The 23,679-nt window shown below is 35.7% G+C and overlaps 1 protein-coding gene and 1 non-coding gene across 4 annotated transcripts; one reads left to right on the plus strand and one right to left on the minus strand.

Moving 5' to 3' along the window:
• The first annotated feature begins 919 nt into the window (after positions 1–919).
• On the plus strand, positions 920–23,211 carry LOC100805215 (uncharacterized protein At5g39865). 3 transcript variants are annotated; one of them, XM_006591185.4, is made up of 2 exons: positions 920–2,148; positions 23,074–23,211. In XM_006591185.4, the coding sequence occupies exons 1-2, from the start codon at positions 1,475–1,477 to the stop codon at positions 23,096–23,098; spliced, it is 699 nt and encodes a 232-aa protein (XP_006591248.1). In that variant the 5' UTR covers positions 920–1,474; the 3' UTR covers positions 23,099–23,211. The 3 variants fall into 3 exon arrangements, with proteins under 3 accessions (XP_006591248.1, XP_006591249.1, XP_003538314.1); XM_006591186.4 differs by lacking the exon at positions 23,074–23,211 and adding an exon at positions 4,811–5,272; XM_003538266.5 differs by lacking the exon at positions 23,074–23,211 and having other exon boundaries at positions 921–2,562.
• MIR5369 (microRNA MIR5369) lies at positions 21,376–21,490 on the minus strand. Its single transcript, NR_048838.1, has one exon. It is a non-coding gene; the product is annotated as a microRNA MIR5369 (primary transcript).
• Positions 23,212–23,679: the final 468 nt, after the last annotated feature.

A 23,679-nucleotide genomic window follows, 5' to 3' on the forward strand; every position in this document is an offset into this window, starting at 1 on the left:
ATTGATATTATGTATTAATGCATACTACTTAGTATTCACTCATTTATTTTCTCTTATTCGAACTTGCAATAGTAAAAAAATGATATAATAACAGAAAGAAGCATCAATGCTGTCCTAATTGGTGTTGGTTGCGCTGCCAGTGTCTGCTGGTAGAGAGGATGGTGTAAGCAAGTGTTGATCTGTGCAATTAATAAGCAATGGGCTTTGTAGCTTCAAAACATCACCCTCCCAAAGTTATTCTCAAGCATTGATGAACTATCCTTTATGACCAATTTCACTTCACTCTGCCGCAATTCGTAATTTCATTTTATTATTAGCATTTTTTTTATGTCATTCTCTATTTCTGTTTGCATCTCTGTTACTCTCTTACATTTGATTACATTGTAACCAAATTCAATGGCTAATCCAGTCTTGGTACATACAGCAGGGAGACCACTTGTAGTTTTTATTTTTACAAATTTATCATTGGGGAAAAGGAATCACTCGTTGATTTTATAATAGTTTTATTATTTAAATATTTTAAGAAATTAACATTTATAAATATATTTTATCTTTCACTTATCTTAATTTTCTTTTTCCATCAAAGAAGAAAACATTTTAGTGCCTTCTTTTTGTTTTCCAATATATATCTCTTAACTGAGAACTAAAAACTAATGCTATTTGACTATTTGGAGATACAAAAATTTATTTTAAAAACTAACTTCTTCCATTAAAAACTGTTGATGATGATATACCACATAATCGATACTTGATTGTACGAATTGTTCATAGAAAACCCATGATGGTATACCACATAGTCGATACTAGATTATACGAGTTGTTCATAGTCGATGATGGTATAACACTGGAAGCTAGCTCCTTCACTAAGTTATATCCTAATATATAAACCCCTTCACATTGTGAGAGAGATGCGGCAATAAATGGAAGCTCCTTCACTCTGCCAAACTAATACGTGTACTTATTAAGGTTTGACAAAGACATAACTGCTTCTGTAATTAGGATATACTACTACTACTACTTTTGTTTTTCAAAACTAAAACGAGAATTGGCACCATAATTACCTAACATCTCAATCTCTCCCAATCCATCCCCCTTTTTCCCTCTTAAACCTCCTCTAAAAGCAAAAATAAACCAACCCCTCAACTACCTTAACCACCACCACAATCTCCCTCTCCACTCTTCCCCCGTTTGCTCACTATTTTCTCTCTCACTCACTCCTTACCCCCATTCGCCTCTCTCTTTCTCTCACAAAATGCAAAATTTCCCACCACTACAATCTCCTTCCTCAATTACCAAAATCCAAACTTTGAACAACTAAATCTTACCCTTTATCCCAAACTAACAAAACAAAATCCAACAACCCCCACTTCTAGTTCTTTCTTCCTCCAAAAACCCCACCTTTCCCCTTCAAACTCCCCCCAAAAAAACCCAAATAAAAAAAAAAATCTTTGTTCTATTTTAGTTCCCATTTTCAATGTTGCAACCTTGGAACAAACCTCGTTCTTCTCCATTCTCATGTTCTTCCTTCAAAGACATTCAAACCCTCTTCTTAGATGAACCCACCACCACCAAACCCAAACCCTCTATCTTCCACCGAGTCACACTCGCCAACTCGCTCCTCCGCGCCTGGTCAACTAACCCCAAAATCTCCTCACGCGCCCACGACGAAGCCCCACGCGCCGCCCAACCACACCCTCCGCCGTCCATTCTCCGCTCGGAGCAGCGCGTGGTGGTCTACTTCACGAGCCTGCGCGTGGTCCGCGCCACGTTCGAGGACTGCAAAACGGTGCGTTCCATCTTGCGCGGGTTCCGCGTCGCGCTGGACGAGCGCGACGTGTCCATGGACTCGGGTTTCCTCTCGGAGCTCCGTCGGGTAACGGGTCACAAATCCGGTTTGACCCTGCCACGTGTCTTCATTAACGGAAGGTACGTCGGTGGGGCCGAGGAGCTGAGGTGGCTGCACGAGAGTGGCGAGCTCAAGAAGCTTCTCGAGGGCTTGCCCGCAGTGGATTCGCACCTCCGTGTGTGCCACGTGTGCGACGATCATAGGTTCGTGCTGTGCGGGGAGTGTTCCGGTGCGCGCAAGGTGTACGCGGAGAAAGGTGGGTTCAAGACGTGTACGGCTTGCAACGAGAGTGGCTTGATCAGGTGCATCTCTTGTACTTGTTGACCATGTGCACCTGCACCTTCTTTTCTCTTTCTCTCTCATGATTCATGATGATCTTTTTCTCGTCGCAGTGTGAGTGAGTGGGGACCCTAAATAATTAAAATAAAAAAAGGGAAGAAGAGAATTGAAATGTCAGCTATATCTAGAAAAGAAAATAATAACAGTTTTTTTTTCAAACATTGATATGTAGATTTTTTGGGTTATTGAGTTTTATAGTTTTATGGGTTTGTAACAAATGTGTAGGCCCAAGAGGTGTAGATGAATGGAAGTTAGTTTTCTGCCTCTGAATTGGGGATTTTTTTTAGCTAACTTAAAGGCCATGTTGGTTAACTTGTCAATTCTAACTTAATTACATTCTGTCCTTTTCCTTATCTATATATTATTTGGGTTATGTACATTTTTTACAAGATGACAATCTTTGCTGGTTAATTTTTCTCCTCGGAAGTGAATAATTGATAAACAAATGAGAAATGATTTCTAAGTTATAACCTAAGTTTGGGTTTAGATAAAGTGTGTATTTGAAATCAATGAGTGTAATGAGGTGGTATTAGAAACTAAGAATAGGTAGCACTATTGTCTGAACTTAGAATAGTGCACGAGCCACGACTATTGTCTGAACTTAAATGTTTGGATATTGATTAACTAGTTTTCTTACACATGTAATACACGGTTTTTTTTTTTAAATATTATATAAGAATGATTTATAATATAGATTTTATAGAAAAAAAATAATGTCATGTTATATTGTATCAAGGTGACCAACATATTTAAAGAAACAAAAGCAGTTTATCCAAAAAGTATCTGATAGATGGTCAACCAAAAAAAAATTAAAGACATTTGTCTCATTTCAATATAAAAATTAATTATATAAGAGTTAATTTATTTATATTAATATTAATAAAAAAAATAAACGTGAATACAAAACAATCAAGAAAAAAATATTAGTCTCTTTCTTATTATAATTATGTTAAAGAACCTGAATCAAGTATATATGATATGTTCTGCAATGCATTTGTTGATATTGTGTATAAAACTATAAGATGGGTGAGCTTTGTTGTGAAGCTGCATGTGTTTGGACCTTTGGTGTGATAAAGCCCAACACTTTAGCTGGTCCTACTTCATTTAGTCTCCTTTCATCAACTAATAAAGATAAAACACATGAATGGCAAGGATTTTCCTAAAAGTGGTATGGTATTAAAAAAATTGAGAATTGACAGAAGGGCTTTGGAGCTGCCATATGTACAAATCAACTTAAAGAAATATTGATTAGCAAAATTCCATTCTTTTCTTTCCAAAATCCAATAAGGCATGAGATTGCGATTCGAGTGAGTTTCTTGATTCCTTAATATTCGGTTAGAAAGATTTTAAAAAAGAAACCCATGATTATTATGTATAAATTTAAATCAATCAACAAAGAAAAAAAATACAAAAATTATAGAAGAAAACCACGAGATTCAGTTATAGTTGAAGAACTCTTTCTATAAGACTTAAAGATAGAAAACACCCTATAAGTCAAACAAACATATCCAAATCTTCTGATAAGAAAGATAAAATTAAATTCATATTACAATTATTACAACAATAAATTTAAAAGTACTAAAATCATATTAGAATTTTTTCTAAGTTATTCAAATGCTAACATAATTTAAGGTAAATTGTTCATCGGATGACTTAAGTGTTTCTTTTCATTCTTTCGTGAAAAACGTTCATCCCTATTTGTTATGTTTTATTTATACTTCACATGTTACAAAAATAAAATATTCATAAATTAGTTGAGTTGATAAATTAATTAGTTTAGTTTAGAAATAGTAAGCAAGATAAAGTAAATTATATTAAATTATTACACCACCAAACTTACAGGTAATGAAAATATAACAAAGCTTAATTTTTCTAACTCATCAAGTTTTAAATTAGTTTTAAATTATTCATCATATGATTCAGGTGTTTCTTTTTGTTATTTTGTGAAAAATATTCATCCTGATGTGTTATTTTTTTTATAATATTTCGCATGTTACAAAAATAGAACATTCATAAATTAGTTATGTTAATACATTAATTAGTTTAGTTAAGAGATAATAAGCAAGAGAAAAGTAAGTTCATATTAAAATTACTAAACCAATAAATTTAAACGTGCTAAAATTATGATAAAACATAATTTTTATTAAGTTATTTAAATGTTAACATAATTTAAAGTAAGTTGTTCATCTCGTGAATAAGCATTTCTTTTTGTTATTTCAAGGACAATATTCATCCCTTGTTTTTTTATGCATTACATACCTAAGACATTAAGCATTTCAGGATAACTTTGATGCAAGATATTTACAGACTATAGGGATAACCCATTAATTGATATCAATATTCGACGTTCTGATACACAAGATCCTCCAAAGAGGCGAGTGTAGAGCATACTAGCTGGTGAGAGTTTCAAATGATAATCATTATATAACTCAGAGTTTCAGAGAAGAAGGAATTTAGAAGAGAGTCATTTTAGTAAGAAGAGAGTATTATTCGATTCAGTGTGCCTCAACATACAGACTCATCCCCTTTATATAGGAGAGAAATCGACACTAACGTACAAAGTCTTATCCAGGGAAGGATAAGATTATTACAACAACAGATAACATAGAATTTACGTTATTACAGATAAGATAAGGCTGAGTAGACTCAAGATAAGGCAACTTCTAAACGACTGACACGTGGCACACGATGACGAGGATAGGATTGCGGTCATCCTTATCCTGAAGATTACTCTCTTTACAACACACCTATATACAAGATTTCTTCAGCAGTTACTAATCTGATCTGGTCGATAATGACAAGTTGTAATGCTGTACTTCTGACCTGGTGAGACTTCCGTATACTGGGTGATGATAATGATATCTCTTTTTGTGTAACAATTTCTCTATCAATTGAGCATTGTAGTCTTTCCAGTCTTGTTCTAATGCAAAATAGTCATCAACCAAATCTTTTACCTTTTGAAACTCAGGTTCTGGAACATAAATCTCTGTTCGGATTTGACCATCATTAGTATTCTGAGTAATTATTAACTTCATAGAGATTTGGATCTTTGGGATGAACTTGGTAGATTTGGATCCAAAGGTCAGTATGAGTAATTATTAACTTCACAGAGATGTCTTGCCAGCTGGTTGCGATAACTTTCTTCCAAGGGATATGTTTCAAAAGTTCCCTAAATTTGAGCTTCATTTCTAGACCAGAGTTGTCCTTGCTCCATAAAGTAAGGACGGTGAATAATCACAATAGAAACTAGTTCTCTTATGTGATCTTCTGAGATTTCTCTTTGTCTCTCAATGTCTAGAATTTTTTTCAGCTTCATACGCCACCATGCTATAGAGAAAACCACTCTAACATTGTCCATAAAAGATATTCATCTTTATATGGATTTGTCAAGATGTTGTATGTCATAAAAGGTTTTAGGGTGATGGGGATTGAATATTGTACTGTATTACACCAAATGACCCATATGGTTGGTTCACACAAATCCCACCCAATCTCATAGAACAGTTCAAATATACCTCCAAAGGGTATCTCAGGATCAAATATTTGTGCTGGAGTGTATTTGAATCTCATGGTTTCATGTAGAAAATGGAAGTAATGAGACTTAGCATATTCAAGGATCTGTGCAGGAGTATGGGTAATCAATCTTGGAGGGAAAACCTTAATAGTTTTGGCTGTTTCAGATAATGGTTTTACCATGAATATTAATGGGAAGGGGTGAGTGGAGGTTATCACCTTAACGGTCTTATTGTTTGGTTTGGATAAGAAATCAGGAATCAAATTATTCTTCCCTTTTATGTGTTTCACAGAAAAATCATATATGGAGAACCAATCCTTGAGCCTTAAGATTTGAGGATCTGGTGGCATCTTGTTTTTAAATTCCAAAATTTTTGGGAATGACGAATTGTCCATGTGAACCTGAAACTGGTGTCCTCTCAAATGAAAATCAAATTTCTTGATTCCATTTTTTTTTACTGCCAATGCCTCTTTTCTCAACTTCCTTGAATTGTCCACTGGCATGGCCACATTAATAATTCTTCTCTCCTTCTTGTTCTATCATGATAGCTCCCCAATAATGATAACTTGCATCAGTTTGTAATATTCTCTAACCTGTTCCAGGAATCTTCAAGGCTGGGAGATTTTGGGCAATCTTCTTGAGTTCCTTGATTATTATTATTTGTTCTTTTGACCATGGAGAAGAGTTTTTCTTCCAAAGTTTGGACAATGAACTGGTATATTAGGCTGCTATGGGGATAAAATCTCTGATATAATTTACAATTCCCAAGAATTGTTGGATCTATTTGACTGTGATATTTTCATCAGGAAAATTTAACAGCTCTTGAGCTATGTGAGGCTGAGGTTGATAAGTTTTATCTAAAATTTTGCAACAAGATCCACTATCCACAATGAGAGAACAAGTTTTATCTAAAATTTTGCATCTTGTATGAAAGATGTTCTCTCTTTAGTATGGGGATAGATCACAAGATTGACCTCCAAGGAGTCTTCTAACCATTAAGAGGTCACATTCTTCATGGGGGTAGACTTCCTCACTATACTCTTCACCCCTTACATCATCTTCACTTCCACTAGAGGATGGGCTAGAAGTAGTCTCCTCTTGACTACTATAAATATCTTGACCCCTCATGATCGTGGTTTTCTTTGTGGGGTATTGAGAGGCAATGTGACCTCTCCCAAGACATTTGAAGCATTTAATGTTGCTAGTCCTTTCTTCGGAATTAGTCTTAGGGGTGTATTTCTCTATGGTCTTACCCTTATCTTCCTAGGGTTTTGATGATGCAGCCCCCAAAATTTCATGGGCTTGGTCCTTCCTTGGATAAGAGTGAGAACCATAAGATTTTGAAGAAGACTTTCTTTTAAGTTGTTGCTCCACTCTTATACAAAGTTGGACTAGCTGATCTAGGTCCCTATATGGAAAGAGTTCAACCTTGTCCCTCACTTCTATATTAAGCCCACTAAGGAACCTAGCTATGCTTGTTCTTTCCTCTTCCCTAAGTCCAACTCTTAAAAAGAGTAGTTCCATTTGTTGTCTATATTCTTCAACACTCATACTCTCTTGTCTAAGCCTTTGGAGCTTGTCCATAAGTTCCCTTTCATAGTAGGAGGGAATGTGCCTCTTCCTAAGGGCACTCTTAAGATCATTCCAATACTCTACTGGAGGATCCCCATAAATCCTTCGTTCCCTAACAAGGGAAGTCCACCAATAGAGGGCATACCCTTGAAAGCTAAGGGTAGCCAATGGAACTTTTCTCTCTTCGCTAATATGATGGCAAACAAAAAGTTGTTCAACCTTTATTTCTCAATCTAAGTAGGCCTCAACATTATCTTTTCCATGGAAATATGGGAAGCTAATGTTAACCTCTTGAGGCCTTCTATCCTTTCCTCTTCTTTGGGAGTGATGTTTAGTATGTGAACTATGGCGCCCTCTATAATAGTCGCTAAGTTCTTCACTTAAACTCTTGCAAGAGTCATGACTACTATAAGAGACATGTTTTTCTCTTTTCATTTCTTTCATTATTTTTCTTCTTTCTTCCTCTCTTATTTTCTCTCTTGTTTTTCTTTCCACAACTTAAGGGATCTCAACTCATCTAATAACTTATACAAGGGGTCCTTAGGAGTAGAACCCTCACCATTAACACTAGATGAAGAATGAAGACTCATGTTGGTTCCTAAGTTATGGTTCTTTCTTGTTGGGGGTTTGAAAATAAAAGGTAAAAGAAACTATGGCTGAAACTAGCCAAAATAAATACTAAAAGAGGTGTGAAAGATAAGGTAAAAACTAATTGGTAAAATGCAAGCTATCTAGGAGGTTTGACAATGGAGGGTAAAGGAAATAAGCTATGAAAGTAAGCAAGAAATTAAAGTGCAAGAAATACAAACTAGGCGGATCTTAAGAGTGTTTGGATGACCTCATTTAAGGTTCCCAACAAAACATTCACTATCCTAAGGAAAAATTACCTAAAATTATTACATACAAATGGAAGTAGGGTGACTTATTGGAGGCTCCCAACTTACTTCCAATGAAAGACCTTTTTGTTACAAAATTTGAAAGCAAAACAAATTGTCAATTACAAAATTACAAAAAAAAAGTCCTCAATTGTGGTGGCTATTCTCTCTTTGGTGTTTCACTCAATTTGGAGTGCTTCTTAGTCCAATAGTTCTTAAGGTGGTTGGCCCCTTGCTTCTTGACTCAAATTCTTCCAAGGTATGATACCAATCCTCCTTTCCAATTCCTTATATGGTAACTCACAAGTAAGGAAACAAAGAGACAAGCAATAACCAAAGACAAAAAAAAAAAATGAAATGAAAGCTAAACCAATAGAGTTTTAACAAGAAAAATTTTCTAGGATTATTCAACAATTAAAGCAATGAAAAACACACAAAAGCAAGCTAGGACTCAAAGAGAAACCTAGAGTGGCTCTAGAGTAGAGTAGAAAAACTAAAAGAAAAGACTCAAGAAACCTCTAGTTTTGACACTTGTTTTCACAATAATTTTCAATTGAAATTTTAGAACTAGGATTGGTATAAAATAGGCACCAATTATAGAACAAATTTTGAGCCAAAACAACAAGCACACTTCACTTTCACTTTTTTTTTCCTAGACACTGATTTTTTAGCCAACTTGTGTGATTTTTTTTCCCTTTAATCCAAATCGCTTGGTTCTGTTTTCATAATTTTGGTCCAGATGTCTAGGAAATTCAGTAAAAATTTCAGCTCAAAACACGTAGTGACCAATTTCCAGTAATTTATACAAGTTCGTATGTTCAAGCTGCCAGCACCAACGATTTCAACCTAGAAATCAAAAGTAATGTTTATGTTGCTTAAGGCTTGGATAGTTACAATTTGTGTTTGTTTACGTTCAATTGTCTTGAATAACACAATTCAAGAGAGCTTAAGACTTATTTTGATTCACAAATCCAGTCACAACTCAGCACCACAACTCAATTTCATCATAGACATCATGTAGGAAACTTAGAAAAAAAAAAGAGTTCAACAAGTCTACTTCTAGGAATTGATTTAGAACATGTTATGAACTAAATAACATGCATGAATTAGACTCAAAATTCAAAAGATAGGCTAAGAATTACAAGAATATATGAACAAATGTATCTAGAATTCAATAAACAAAATAAAAATTCAACACAAACTTAGAACATAATGTGACAATTACTATGACTAAACATGACTCTAAGACAACATGGATTAAGTGATTTACACTTAGATTTTTATATTTTTTTTTCTAATCGATATTTTGGAAGAAAATTTAGATCTAAAGGTTCAGCACAAAAATATTATGAATGAAAAATGATAAAACCTAAAATCAACACAAAAACATGATTCAAGAGTAGATCTACAAAATTTGAACCATAGAAGTACAAGAACAAGTATAGATCTAAGATTTAATCGGTTTATTTTTTTTAATCTAATCTTAACAGCACCAAACCACAAGATAATTGAGGATATACATGGAGAATAAGATGAAGAACAAGGAATTAAAGAGAATTCATTGAACAAAAAGATAGAGGAAGCAAAAGAACATCACCTAGATGAAGATGCTCTTGATACCACATGATGTAAGCTCCATTGGAGCTTGTAGGCCTAGGATCTTCTTCATCAATGGATTCCTTTGCTTCTTGGAAGATGAATATCAGCGGAATGGAGAAGGAAGAGAGGGAGGAGATGCCACTTCAAGGAGAAGATGAGTCTAGAAGATGCTCACCACCATAGGAGGCCATGGACAAGAGCTTGGAGGAAGAAGGAGATGAATGAAGGGAGAGAAAGAGAAGGGCACGAAATTTTGTGTTTTAAAAGAGCTTTGGAATCTGAAGTTTAATTTTCAAATGATCAAAGTTAAAAAATACACACACATGACCTCTATTTATAGCCTAAGTGTCACACAAAATTGGAGAGAAATTTGAATCAATTCAAATTTCACTTGAATTTGAAATTGAATTTGTGGAGCCAAATTTTGGAGCCAAAATTTCACTAATTATGCTTAGTGAACTTCAGTTATGGTTCAGCCCACTAATCCAGGATCAATTTCAAGATTCTCCACTAATTGTGCTTAGGTGTCATGATGCATGTAAAACATGAATGACATGCACAAAATGTGACTATATGATGTGACAATGAGGTGTAGTAAGCAAATGCTCACCCCCCCTCTAAAATTTAATTGGATTGGGCTTTTACCAATTCAATTAAATTTATTTCCAAACACACATTTCAAATATTCACTTAGTGCATGTGAAATTACAAAATTACCCCTAATACAAAAACTACTCTAGGTGCCCTAAAATACAAGGGCTGAAAAATTCTATATTTCTAGGGTACCCTACCTACATTATGGAGCCCTAAATACAAGGACTAAATATAATGACATCCAAATCTAATATGTACAAAGATAATTGGACCCAACCTTGGCCCATGCGCTACGAAATCTACCCTAAGGTTCATGAGAACCTTATAGCCTTCTTCAGCAGCTCTAGCCCAATTCTCTTGGAGCCTCTTGCTCATGGCTCTAGTGACTGGTCCCTTCCTAGGGACGATTGCATCAGTTTTATACTGGTCTTCTGGTTTTAGGCCAAGTTGACAAAAACCTGATTTTAAATCAAACTTTGAAAATAAGTTTGATTCCCTGATCAAGGTTGGGAGAAATGAGGCGTTTGGGATTGGAAACTTATCATCTTTGAGAAAATGATTGAGAGGCTTATAGTCAATGATTAACCTTTTCTTTCCCCTTAATTTTCAGCTCTTTTTTCTACGTAAAAAGCTTGGCATGCCCAATTTGACTGGGTTGGGTCAATCAGACCTTGCCTCAGCAGATCTTAGCATTCTTGTCTGGCTACTTGTAGATCTAAAGGTGTCATCCCTGGATGGGTTGCTTTTGTTGGATTGATATCTTCATTTAATCAGAATGGTAGATCAACAAAGTATTCTTTGTTTTTCCATAAAGGATATGGATGGTTGAAATCTTCATGACTGTCTGCGCATAGGGAGGAAATCTTTTCTTTAAACTCTCCAACTTCTGGCGGGGCTTCTGCTAAAGAGAAAAACCTTGTAATTTCTGAAAAAGGCTTGAATTCTTTTTTGAATTTGATCCAGTAGAATGTATTTGGAGTTTATCGGCAGCAATATAGACATCCATTCCTATGAGGAGGTCTCTGTGAGACAATTTGTTTCCAATGACTTTGGTCCAGATGATACAATCAGGAAAAAAAAAACTTGATGCCTATTGGAGCATGTGTTATTAAGTCAGTTTTGAAAAATTTCCCATCAGCTACTACAAAATAAGCTACTTCATTTTTCCAATATTCTTGTGGAAGACTATCTGGATCCATCATCGTCCTTTGAGCTCCAGTGTCTATGAAAGTAATAATTTTGATAGGTTTTTTAAACTTTTTTTTGTCAATACTTGAATTTCAACACATGGTTGAGGAATCGCTGGCTTGATCGATTGTTCTTCTTGTATAGAGAAGATGAGGATTGGAGAAGCTGGAGATTCTTCGTCTGAAGAATCTGTCTGATTTAAGGCAAATTCAGTCTCCTTATCTAGTTCACTCTTTTCAGAATACATGGATTCTATATCATCATATTCATCGATTTGAAGATGAGAGATTAGTCTGATGGCTTTTTGTGACTTTTTAGGACAATTTTTTGCAAAATGTCCTGTCTGGTTGCAAATGAAACATCTTTGTCCCCTGGATTTTCCTTTCCTCCCGCTTTTCCTAAAAAACTTCAACGGCCTTCTTTTCCCGTTGGTGTCAGTTTGTAAAACTTTCTTTTTCTTTGGTGAGCAATGGAAAGTCTTCTCGCTGCATTTGATCTCCAAGTAAGGCATTTTGCATGTTCTGATATACTTGGCTTTTCTATTCATGATATCGGAGAAATACTGGTGTTGTCTACATAATTTGTCAACGACCTCCTGAGTGAATTGATGGATTTGTCCCATAGACATCGTAGAAAATCCATTTGGGCGACCGCTACCATCTTGTTCAATTCTGGTTGTATTTCTTCTGGTAATGAAGCTACATATGTATTCTTGAGGCTAGAATCATTGAGACCGTTGAGAAGATAAAATCTCTGATTCATTCTTTGGAAATGTCTGTCCAAATATTTTATTTTTAAAGAACAACACCTCGTTTCAAAGAATTCTTGCCTGATCTTTCTTTCAATGATCATTCCTTCTCCAATAAATTCTTGATGGAGAGTTCCTAGAATAGCTGCAGTAGATCCCAATTCATGGAACTGGTTTTGACGCACAACTCCTAGATTGTGATACCATTCCTTTAATGTTCCCGTCATCCGACAACAAAATTCTTTAATTACTTTGTAAGGATATGCATCTTTCATGAATCTTGTATCGAGCCATGCTCCCACCTCGATGAGTTTTTTTCTCCATTCTCTTGGGGGAGTATCATAAGGGTAAACCAAGGTCTTGCATTTGGCTTGGAGGATGAACCCTTTGAGATCACTGGTTCTTCTTCTACGGGAGAATCATAGAATGGTTCGTCTGTGGAGCGGGCCATCAAGATGTTTGAGATGCCCATGTATCCAACCTCTTATTCCTCGTTAGAATAAGATTTTTCTGCTTCAGTTGAAGATTCTTTAGATTGTTCCTTAGATTCGTCCGATTCTGTTCTAGTTTCATTAGATTCTTCTGAGGTTTATAGCTTGTGTTGAATTGATAACTAGGAATAGGGATCTTGAGAATCTTGAAAGTCATGGGGATCTTTCTTTAGAGTTTCTCCTAATCTTGTGGGAGATTCGACTGAACTCTTGGGAAGAGATATTAATTTTGTGGATTCTCCCTATGGAGGGTCTGGTTTTTTCTTATAAGCCGAGGCTATGAGCAAAGACCAAGACGGGCTAGCTTTGGAAAAAAAGTATTATGGAGGGTTTGGGAATGGAGAATAAAAAGTAGGAGAAGGAGGGGTAAAAAGGAATAAGGATCTAAGACAACCCTCTTTTTTTTCTATCATCTTTGATTCTATGTATCGATCCAGATCCTGGACTTGAGCTATAAGCCTCTTTATTTTCCTTTCTTTGGCATCAGAAGCTGTTTCGAAAGTGGTCTTTCTCCATTCTTCTTCAAGGCGAGAAATTTCCTTGGAAAGTTGATGGTATTATTTCTTCATCCTTTTAGACAGATACTATAACTTTTCATCATTTATGTTCACTTAAGTACATATCTTGTCAATCTTCTCATCTATCTCTTTTTCAAGAGCTGATTCTAGGCTCTGGCATTATCTGTCTCCCAGTTTAACACTTCTTCGGCTTGGCTTGGGCTTTTGAGCTTCCTCTCTGGCCCTACTTCCATAGGAATTATGTAAGGCTTGGTTGAAACTTTTGTCACTGGGTCTGTTTTTCTGTGAAGAGATGGAAACTTTTGATCATAGGATGTGGAAGAAAACATCATGCAAGGTATATGTGCCTCAGGGATCTTCAAATATGGATGATTTCAACCTAGAATTTCTGTCATCCTTTTCTCCTTCCAAAAAGGGTCTTGTGGATATTTCTTCCTTATCCCCATCCACTGTCCATTTTCAGGGTCACTCCTCCTTTGTGGTGGTGGAGGTGGTTTACAGGGCCTTGGCTCTGGCTTCCATCTGTCTTCATCATCATCATCTGTATCTTCATTTGTGTCTCCATCATGGTCATCACAGGAACAGTCTGAATCACAGGAGATCACATAAGAGAACTAGGTTCTATTGTGATTATTCACTATCCTTACTTTATGGAGCAAGGACAACTCTGATCTAGAAATGAAGCTCAAATTTGGGGAGCTTTTGAAGCATATCCCTTGGAAGAAAGTTATCGCAACTAGCTGGCAAGACATCTCTGTGAAGTTAATAATTACTCATACAGACCTTTGAATCCAAATCTACCAAGTTCATCCCAAAGGCCAAGGGATAGTTATCCTATTGATTGGATAATACTTCAGAATACTAATGATGGTCAAATCTGAACAAAGATTTATGTTCTAGAACTTGAGTTTCAAAAGGTGGAAGATTTGGTTGATGACTATTCTGCATTAGAATAAGACTGGAAAGACTACAATGCTCAATTAATGGGCTTGTAACCACGACCTTCAAGAAACTAGATGAAGCCAATAGTAGCAACTCTTTAGAGGTTTTTCATTCTTTAATGATAAGACCTAAAGTTAAAGAAGACAACAGGATGCCGATATTTGTCAAGGCAAATCGAAGTGTAATATATTCAGATAAAGTAAATAGACACTTTATTTGGGAAGTTGCTCCCAAAATGTGTGATTCAGACTGTTCCTGTGATGATCATGATGGAGACACAAATGAAGATACAGATGATGATGATGAAGACAGATGAAAGCCAGAGCCAAGGCCTTGTAAACCAGCTCCACCACCACAAAGGAGGAGTGACCCTGAAAATGGACCGTGGATGGGATAAAGAAGAAATATCCACAAGACCCTTCTTGGAAGGAGAAAAGGATGACAAAAATTCTAGGTTGGAATCATCCACCTTTGAAGATCCCTGAGGTACCTATACCTTGCATGATGTTTTCTTCCACATCCTATGATCAAGAGTTTCCATTTATTGACAGAAAAACAGACCTAGGGACAAAAGTTTCAACCAAGCCTTACATAATTTCTACGGAAGTAGGGTCAGAGGGGAAGCTTAAAAGCCCTAGCCAAGCCGAAGAAGTCTTAAACGGGCAGACAGATAATGCTAGAGCCCAGAATAATCTCTTGAAAAAGATAAATGAGAAGATTGACAAGATATGTACTAAAGTGAGCACAAATGATGAAAATTTACCGTATCTGTCCGAAAGGATGGAGAAACAACACCATCAACTTTCCAAGGAAATTTCTCGCCTTGAAGAAGAATGGAGAAAGACCACTTTCGAAGCAACTTCTGATGCTAAAGAAAAGGAAATAAAGAGGCTTAAAGCTCAAGTTCAGGATCTGGATCGATACATAGAATCAAAGATGATAGAAAAATAGAGTGTTGTCTTAGATCCTTATTCCTTTTTAACCCCTCATTCTCCTACTTTCTATTCTCCATTCCCAAACCCTCCAGACTACTTTTTTCCCAAAGCTAGCCCGTCTTGGTCTTTGCCCACAGCCTCGACTTATAAGAAAAAACCAGAACCTCCAAAGGGAGAATCCACAAAATTAAAGTCGAATCTCCCACAAGATTAGGAGAAACTCTAAAGATAGATCCCCATGACTTTCAAGATTCTCAATATCCCTACTCCCAGTTATCAATTCAACACAAGCTATAAACCTCAGAAGAATCTGATGAAACTAGAACAGAATCTTCGACAGAAAAGAAGAGGTTAGATACATGGACATCTCAAACATCTTGATGGCCCGCTCCACAGAAGAACCATTCTATGATTCTCCTGTAGAAGAAGAACCATTTATCTCAAAGGGTTCATCCTCCAAGTCAAATGCAAGACCTTGGTTTACCCTTGATGATACTCCTCCAAGAGAATGGAGAAAAAAACTCATCGAGATGGGAGCATGGCTCGATACAAAATTCATGAAAGATGCAGATCCTTACAAAGTAATTGAAGAATTTTGTTGTCGGATGAGAGGAACATTAAAGGAATGGTATCACAATCTAAGAACTGTGCGTCAAGACCAGTTCCATGAATTGGGATCTATTGTAGCTGTTCTAGGAACTCTCCATCAAGAATTTATTGGAGAAGGAAAGATCATTGAAAGAAAGATCAGGCAAGAATTCTTTGAAATGATGGGCTGTTCTTTAAAAATAAAAGATTTGGACAGACACTTCCAAAGAATGAATAAGAGATTTTATCTTCTCAACGGTCTCAATGATCCTAACCTCAAGAATACATATGTAGCTTCATTACCAGAAGAAATACAACCAGAATTGAACAAGATGGTAGCGGCCGCCAAAATGGATTTTTCTACGATGTCTATGGGACAAATCCATCAATTCACTCAGGAGGTCGTTGACAAATTATGTAGACAACACCAATACACCAGTATTTCTCCAATACCATGAACAGAAAAGCCAAGTATAGCAGAGCATGCAAAAGGCCTTATTTGGAGATCAAATGCAGAGAGAAGACTTAACATTGCTCACCAAAGAAAAAGAAAGTCTTACAAGCTGACACCAAGGGGAAAAGAAGGCCATTGAAGTTTTTTATGAAAAGTCGGAGGAAAGGAAAATCTAGGGAACAAAGATGTTTCATTTGCAATCAGACAGGACATTTTGCAAAAAATTGTCCTAAGAAGTCACAACAAGCATTCAGACTAATCTCTCATCTTCAAATAGGTGAATATGATAATATAGAATCCATGTATTCTGAAAAGAGTGAACTAGATGAAGAGACTGAATTTGCCTTGAATCAAACAAATTCTTCTGACGAAGAATCTCCAGCTTCTCTAATCCCCATCTTCCCTATACATGAAGAACAGTCTATCATGCCAGCGATTCTTCAACCATGTGTTGAAATTCAAGTATTGAAAAAAAATTTTAAAAAACTTATCAAAGTTATTGCTTTCATAGACACTGGAGCTCAAAGGACGATGATGGATCCAAATATTCTTCCACAAGATTATTGAAAAAAATGAAGTAGCTTATTTTGTAGCAGCTGATGGGAAAGTTTTCAGAACTGACTTAGTAACACATGCTCCAGTAGGCATCAAGTTGTTTCGTTATAGTATCATCTAGACCAAAGTCATTGGAAGCAAATTGCCTGATATAGACCTCCTCATAGGAATGGATGTCTATAATGCTGCCGATAAACTCCAAATACATTTTATCGGGATCAAATTCGAAAGAGAGTTTAAACAAAAGAAGTTGGAGAGTTTAAAGAAAAGATTTCCTCCCTATGCGCAGACAGTCATGAAGATTTCAACCATCCATATCCTTTATGGAAAAACAAAGAATACTTTGTTGATCTACCATTCAGATTAAATGAAGATATCAATCCAACAAAAGCAACCCATCCAGGGATGACACCTTTAGATCTACAAGCAGCTAGACAAGAATGCTAAGATCTACTAAGGCAAGGTCTGATTGAGCCAACCGAGTCAAATTGGGCATGCCAAGCTTTTTACGTAGAAAAAAGAGCTGAAAATTAAGGGGAAAGAAAAGGTTAATCATTTACTATAAGCCTCTCAATCATTTTCTCAAAGATGATAAGTTTCCAATCCCAAACGCCTCATTTCTCCCAACCTTGATCAGAGAATCAAACTTATTTTCAAAGTTTGATTTAAAATCAGGTTTTTGTCAACTTGGCCTAAAACCAGAAGACCGGTATAAAACTGATGCAATCGTCCCTAGGAAGGGACCAGTCACTAGAGCCATGAGCAAGAGGCTCCAAGAGAATTGGGCTAGAGCTGCTGAAGAAGGCTATAAGGTTCTCATGAACCTTAGGGTAGATTTCGTAGCGCATGGGCCAAGGTTGGGTCCAATTATCTTTGTACATATTAGATTTGGATGTCATTATATTTGGTCCTTGTATTTAGGGCTCCATAATGTAGGTAGGGTACCCTAGAAATATAGGATTTTTTAGCCCTTGTATTTTAGGGCACCTTGAGTAGTTTTTGTATTAGGGGTAGTTTTGTAATTTCATATGCACTAAGTGAATATTTGATGTGTGTGTTGGGAAATAAATTTAATTGAATTGGTAGAAGCCCAATCCAATTAAATTTTAGAGGGGGAGGTGAGCATTTACTTACTACACCTTATTGTCACATCATATAGTCACACTTTGTGCACGTCATTCATGCTTTACATGCCTTATGACACCTAAGCACAATTAGTGGAGAATCTTGGAATTGATCTTGGATTAGTGGGCTGAACCATAACTGAAATTCACTAATCATAATTAGTGAAATTTTGGCTCCAAAATTTGGCTCCACAAATTTAATTTCAAATTCAAGTGAAATTTGAATTGATTCAAATTTCCCTCCAATTTTGTGTGACACTTAGACTATAAATAAAGGTCATGTGTGTGTATTTTTTCAACTTTGATCATTTGAAAATTAAACTTCAGATTTTAGAGCTCTTTTAGAGTTCAAAATTTCGTGCTCTTCTCTTCCTCTCCCTTCATTCATCTCCTTTTTCCTCCAACCTCTTATTCATGGCCTCCTATGGTGGTGAGCTTCTTCTAGACTCATCTTCTCCTTGAAAGTGACATCTCCTCTCTCTCTTCCTTCTCCATTCCACTGCCATTCATCTTTCAAGAAGAAAAGGAATCCATTGATGAAGAAGATCCTAGGCCTACAAGCTCCAATGGAGCTTACATCATGTGGTATCAAGAGCATCTTCATTTAAGTGATGTTCTTTTGCTTCCTCTATCTTTTTGTTCAGTGAATTCTCTTTAATTCCTTGTTCTTCATCTTATTCTCCATGTATATCCTCCATTGAGTTGTGGTTTGGTGCTGTTAAGAGTAGATTAAAAAAAAAATAAACCGATTAAATCTTAGATCTACACTTATTCTTGTATTTCTATGGTTCAAATTTTGTAGATCTACTCTTGAATCATGTTTTTGTGTTGATTTTAGGTTCTATCATTTTTCATTCATAATATTCTTGTGCTGAACCTTTAGATCTAAATTTTCTTCCAAAATATTGATTAGAAAAAAAAAATACAAAAATCTAAGTGTAAATCACTTAATCCATGTTGTCTTAGAGTCATGTTTAGTCATAGTAATTGTCACATTATGTTCTAAGTTTGTGTTACATTTTTATTTTGTTTATTGAATTCTAGATACATTTGTTCATGTATTCTTGTCATTCTTAGCCTATCTTTTGAATTTTGAGTCTAATTCATGCATGTTATTTAGTTCATAACATGTTCTAAATCAATTCATAGAAGTAGACTTGTTGAACTCTTTTTTTTTTTTTTCTAAGTTTCCTACATGATGCCTATGATGAAGTTGAGTTGTGGTGCTGAGTTGTGGCTAGATTTTTGAATCAAAATAAGTCTTAAGCTCTCTTGAATGGCGTTATTCAAGATAATTGAGCGTAAGCAAACACAAATTGTAACTATCCAAGCCTTAAGCAACATAAACACTACTCTTGATTTCTAGGTTGAAATCGCTGGTGTTGGCAGCTTGAACATACGAAGTTGTATAAATTACTAGGAATTGGTCACTACGTGTTTTGAGCTGAAATTTTTACTGAATTTTCTAGACATCTGGACCAAAATTATGAAAACAGAACCAAGCGATTTGGATTAAAGGAAGAAAAAAGAAAAATCACACAAGTTGGCTGAAAAATCAGTGTTCCGAAAAAAAAGTGAAAGGGAAGTGTGCTTGTTGTTTTGGCTCAAAATTTGTTTTATAATTGGTACCTATTTTATACCAATCCTAGTTCTGAAATTTCAATTGAAAATTATTGTGAAAACAAGTGCCAAAACTAGAGGTTTCTTGAGTCTTTTTTTTTTTAGTTTTTCTACTCTACTCTAGAGCCATTCAAGGTTTCTCTTTGAGTCCTAGCTTGCTTTTGTGTGCTTTTCATTGATTTAATTGTTGAATAATACTAGAAAATTTTTCTTGTTAAAACTCTATTGGTTTAGCTTTCATTTCATTTTTTTTTGTCTTTGGTTATTGCTTGTCTCTTTGTTTCCTTGCTTGTGAGTTACCATATAGGGAATTGGAAAGGAGGATTAGTTTCATACCTTGGAAGAATTTGAGTCAAGAAGCAAAAGGCTAACCACCTTAAGAGCTATTGGACTAAGAAGCACTCCAAATTGAGTGAAATATCAAAGAGAGAATAGCCACCACAATTGAGGACTTTTTTTTTTTTTTTTTAATTTTGTAATTGACAATTTGCTTTGCTTTCAAATTTTGTAACAAAAAAGCCTTTTCGTTGAAAGTAAGTTGGGAGCCTCCAATAGGTCACCCTACTTCCATTTGTGTGTAATAAATTTAGGTAATTTTTCCTTAGGATAGTGGGTGCAAAAAGCAAAGGGGAAAAGAAAGTCTTACTTGGAGATCAAATGCAGAGAGAAGACTTGCAATTGCTTACCAAAGAAAAAGAAAGTCTTACAAGCTGACACCAAGGGGAAAAGAAGGTCATTGAAGTTTTTTAGGAAAATCTAAAGGAAAGGAAAATCCAAGGGACAAAGATGTTTCATTTGCAACCAGACAGGACATTATGCAAAAAATTGTCCTAAGAAGTCACAAAAAGCCATCAGACTAATCTCTCAACTTCAAATCGGTGAATATGATGATATAAAATCCATGTATTCTGAAAAGAGTGAACTAGATGAGAAGACTGAATTTGCCTTAAATCAGAGAGATTCTTGTGACAAAGAATCTCCAGCTTCTCCAATCCCCATCTTCTCTATACAAGAAGAACAATCTATCAGGCCAACGATTCCTCAACCATGTGTTGAAATTCAAGTATTGGCAAAAAAGTTTGAAAAACCTATCAAAGTTATTGCTTTCATAGACACTGGAGCTCAAAGGACGACGATGGATACATATATTCTTCCACAAGAATATTGGAAAAATGAGGTAGCTTATTTTGTAGAAGCTGATGGGAAAGTTTTCAGAACTGACTTAGTAACACATGCTCCAATAGTCACATCAAGTTTTTTCCTGATAGTATCATCTGGACCAAAGTCATTGGAAGCAAATTGCCTGATAGAGACCTCCTCATAGGAATGGATGTTTATACTGCTGCCGATAAACTCCAAATACATTCTATCGGGATCAAATTCGAAAGAGAATTCAAGTCCTTTTTCAGAAATTACAAGGCTTTTCTCTTTAGCAGAAGCCCCGCCAGAAGTTGGAGAGTTTAAACAAAAGATTTCCTCCCTATGCGCAGACAGTCATGAAGATTTCAACCATCCATATCCTTTATGGAAAAACAAAGAATACTTTGTTGATCTACCATTCAGATTAAATGAAGATATCAATCCAACAAAAGCAACCCATCCAGGGATGACACCTTTAGATCTACAAGCAGCTAGACAAGAATGCAAAGATCTGCTGAGGCAATGTCTGATTGAGCCAACCCAGTCAAACTGAGCATGCCAAGCTTTTTACGTAGAAAAAAGAGCTGAAAAATTAAGTCCAAGCCTTTTGTATTCCAAATGCTCAGTATCAATGGGCAGTCCTACCTTTTAGTCTAAAAGTAGCACCCTCTCTCTTCCAGAAAGCCATGACCAAAATCTTTGAACCTATTCTAGAAAACACTCTTGTCTACATAGATGACATCCTCCTTTTCTCAAAAGATATTGCCTCTCATAAAAAATTGTTGCATCAATTCTTTGAGATAGCCAACCAGCATGGGATCATGCTCTCAGAAAAAAAAGATTCAGCTTGCTGAATCCCTAATTGATTTCTTAGGGATGCATTTTTCCCAGGGTACTTATCAGCCTTAGTCTCACATAGCTCAAGAGCTATTAAATTTTCCTGATGAAAATCTCATAGTCAATTAGATCCAACAATTATTGGGAATTGTAAATTATATCAGAGATTTTATCCCCAAACTTTTGAACAAAAACTCTTCTCCATGGTTAGAAGAACAGACGATAGCAGTCAAGGAACTCAAGAAGATTGCCCAAAATCCCCTAGCCTTGAAGATTCCTGGAATAGGCTAGAGGATATTACAAACTGATGCAAGTGATAATTATTGGGGAGCTATCATGATAAAACAAGGAGAGAAGAATTATTACTGTGGTCATGCGAGTGGACAATTCAAGGAAGCTGAGAAACATTATCATACTACATTCAAAGAGGCATTGGTGGTAAAAAATGGAATCAAGAAATTTGATTTTCATTTGAGAGGACACCAGTTTCAGGTTCACATGGACAATTCGTCATTCCGAAAAATTTTGGAATTTAAAAACAAGATGCCATCAGATCCTTAAATCTTAAGGCTCAAGGATTGGTTCTCCATATATGATTTTTCTGTGAAACACATAAAAGGGAAGAATAATTTGATTCCTGATTTCTTATCCAGACCAAACAACAAGACCGTTAAGGTGATAACTTCCACTTACTCCTTCCCATTGATATTCATGGTAAAACCATTATCTGAAACAACCAAAACTGTTAAGGTTTTCTCTCCAGGATTGATTCCTCATACTCCTGCACAGATCCTTGAATATGCTAAGTCTCATTACTTCCATTTTCTGCATAAAACCATGAGATTCAAATACACTCCATCACAAATATTTGACCCTGAGATACCCTTTGGAGGTATATTTGAATTGTTCTGTGAGATTGGGTGGGATTTGTGTGAACCAACCATATGGGCCATTTGGTGTAATATAGTACAATATTCAATCCCCATCGCCCTAAAACCTTTGATGACATACAACATCTTGACAGATCCATATAAAGATGAATATCTTTTATGGACAATGTTAGACAACTCTGATTTAGAAAATAAAGCTCAAATTTGGGGAACTTTTGAAGCATATCCCTTGGAAGAAAGTTATCGCAACTAGCTGGCAAGACATCTTTGTGAAGTTAATAATTACTCATACACTAGTTCTTGCATTTCTATGGTTCAAATTCTATAGATCTACACTTGAATCATGTTTTTGTGTTGATTTTAGGTTCTATCATTTTTCATTCATAATCTTCTTGTGTTGAACCTTTAGATCTAAATTTTCTTCCAAAATATTGATTAGAAAAAAAAAATCTAAGTGTAAATCACTTAATCCATGTTGTCTTAGAGTCATGTTTAGTCATAATAATTGTCACATGTTCTAAGTTTGTGTTGAATTTTTATTTTGTTGATTGAATTCTAGATACATTTGTTCATGTATTCTTGTCATTCTTAGCCTATCTTTTGAATTTTGAGTCTAATTCATGCATGTTATTTAGTTCATAACATGTTCTAAATCAATTCCTAGAAGTAGTCTTGTTGTTGAATTTTTTTTTTTGTTTTCTAAGTTTCTTACATGAGCATAAGCAATGAGCAAGAGGAAAGGACCAGTCACTAGAGCCATGAGCAAGAGGCTCCAAGAGGATTGGGCTAGAGCTGTAGAAGAAGGCCCTAGGGTTCTCATGAACCTTAGGGTAGATTTCATAGCGTATGGGCCAAGGTTGGGTCCAATTATCTTTGTACATATTAGATTTGGATGTCATTATATTTGGTCCTTGTATTTAGGGCTCCATACTGTAGGTAGAATATCCTAGAAATATAGGATTTTTTAGCCCTTGTATTTTAGGGCACCTAGAGTAGTTTTGTGTGTAGTTTTGTAATTTCATATGCACTAAGTGAATATTTGATGTGTGTGTTGGGAAATAAATTTAATTGAATTGGTAGAAGCCCAATCCAATTAAATTTTAGAGGGGGAGGTGAGCATTTGCTTACTACACCCCATTGCCACATCATATAGTCACACTTTGTGCACGTCATTCATGCTTTACACGCCTCATGACACCTAAGCACAATTAGTGGAGAATCTTGGAATTGATCTTGGATTAGTGGGCTGAACCATAACTGAAATTCACTAATCATAATTAGTGAAATTTTGGCTCCACAAATTTAATTTC

The sequence above is a fragment of the Glycine max genome, chromosome 11, assembly GCF_000004515.6.
Source record: "Glycine max cultivar Williams 82 chromosome 11, Glycine_max_v4.0, whole genome shotgun sequence".
In the NCBI taxonomy this organism is placed as follows: Eukaryota; Viridiplantae; Streptophyta; class Magnoliopsida; order Fabales; family Fabaceae; genus Glycine; species Glycine max.

Coding starts and splice junctions, on each gene's coding strand:
- LOC100805215 (XM_006591185.4), top strand. CDS start 1,475: ATGTTGCAACCTTGGAACAAACCTCGTTCTTCTCCATTCTCATGTTCT. Junction 2,149..23,073: donor AACGAGAGTGGCTTGATCAG/GTGCATCTCTTG, acceptor TTGTTTTCTAAG/TTTCTTACATGAGCATAAGC.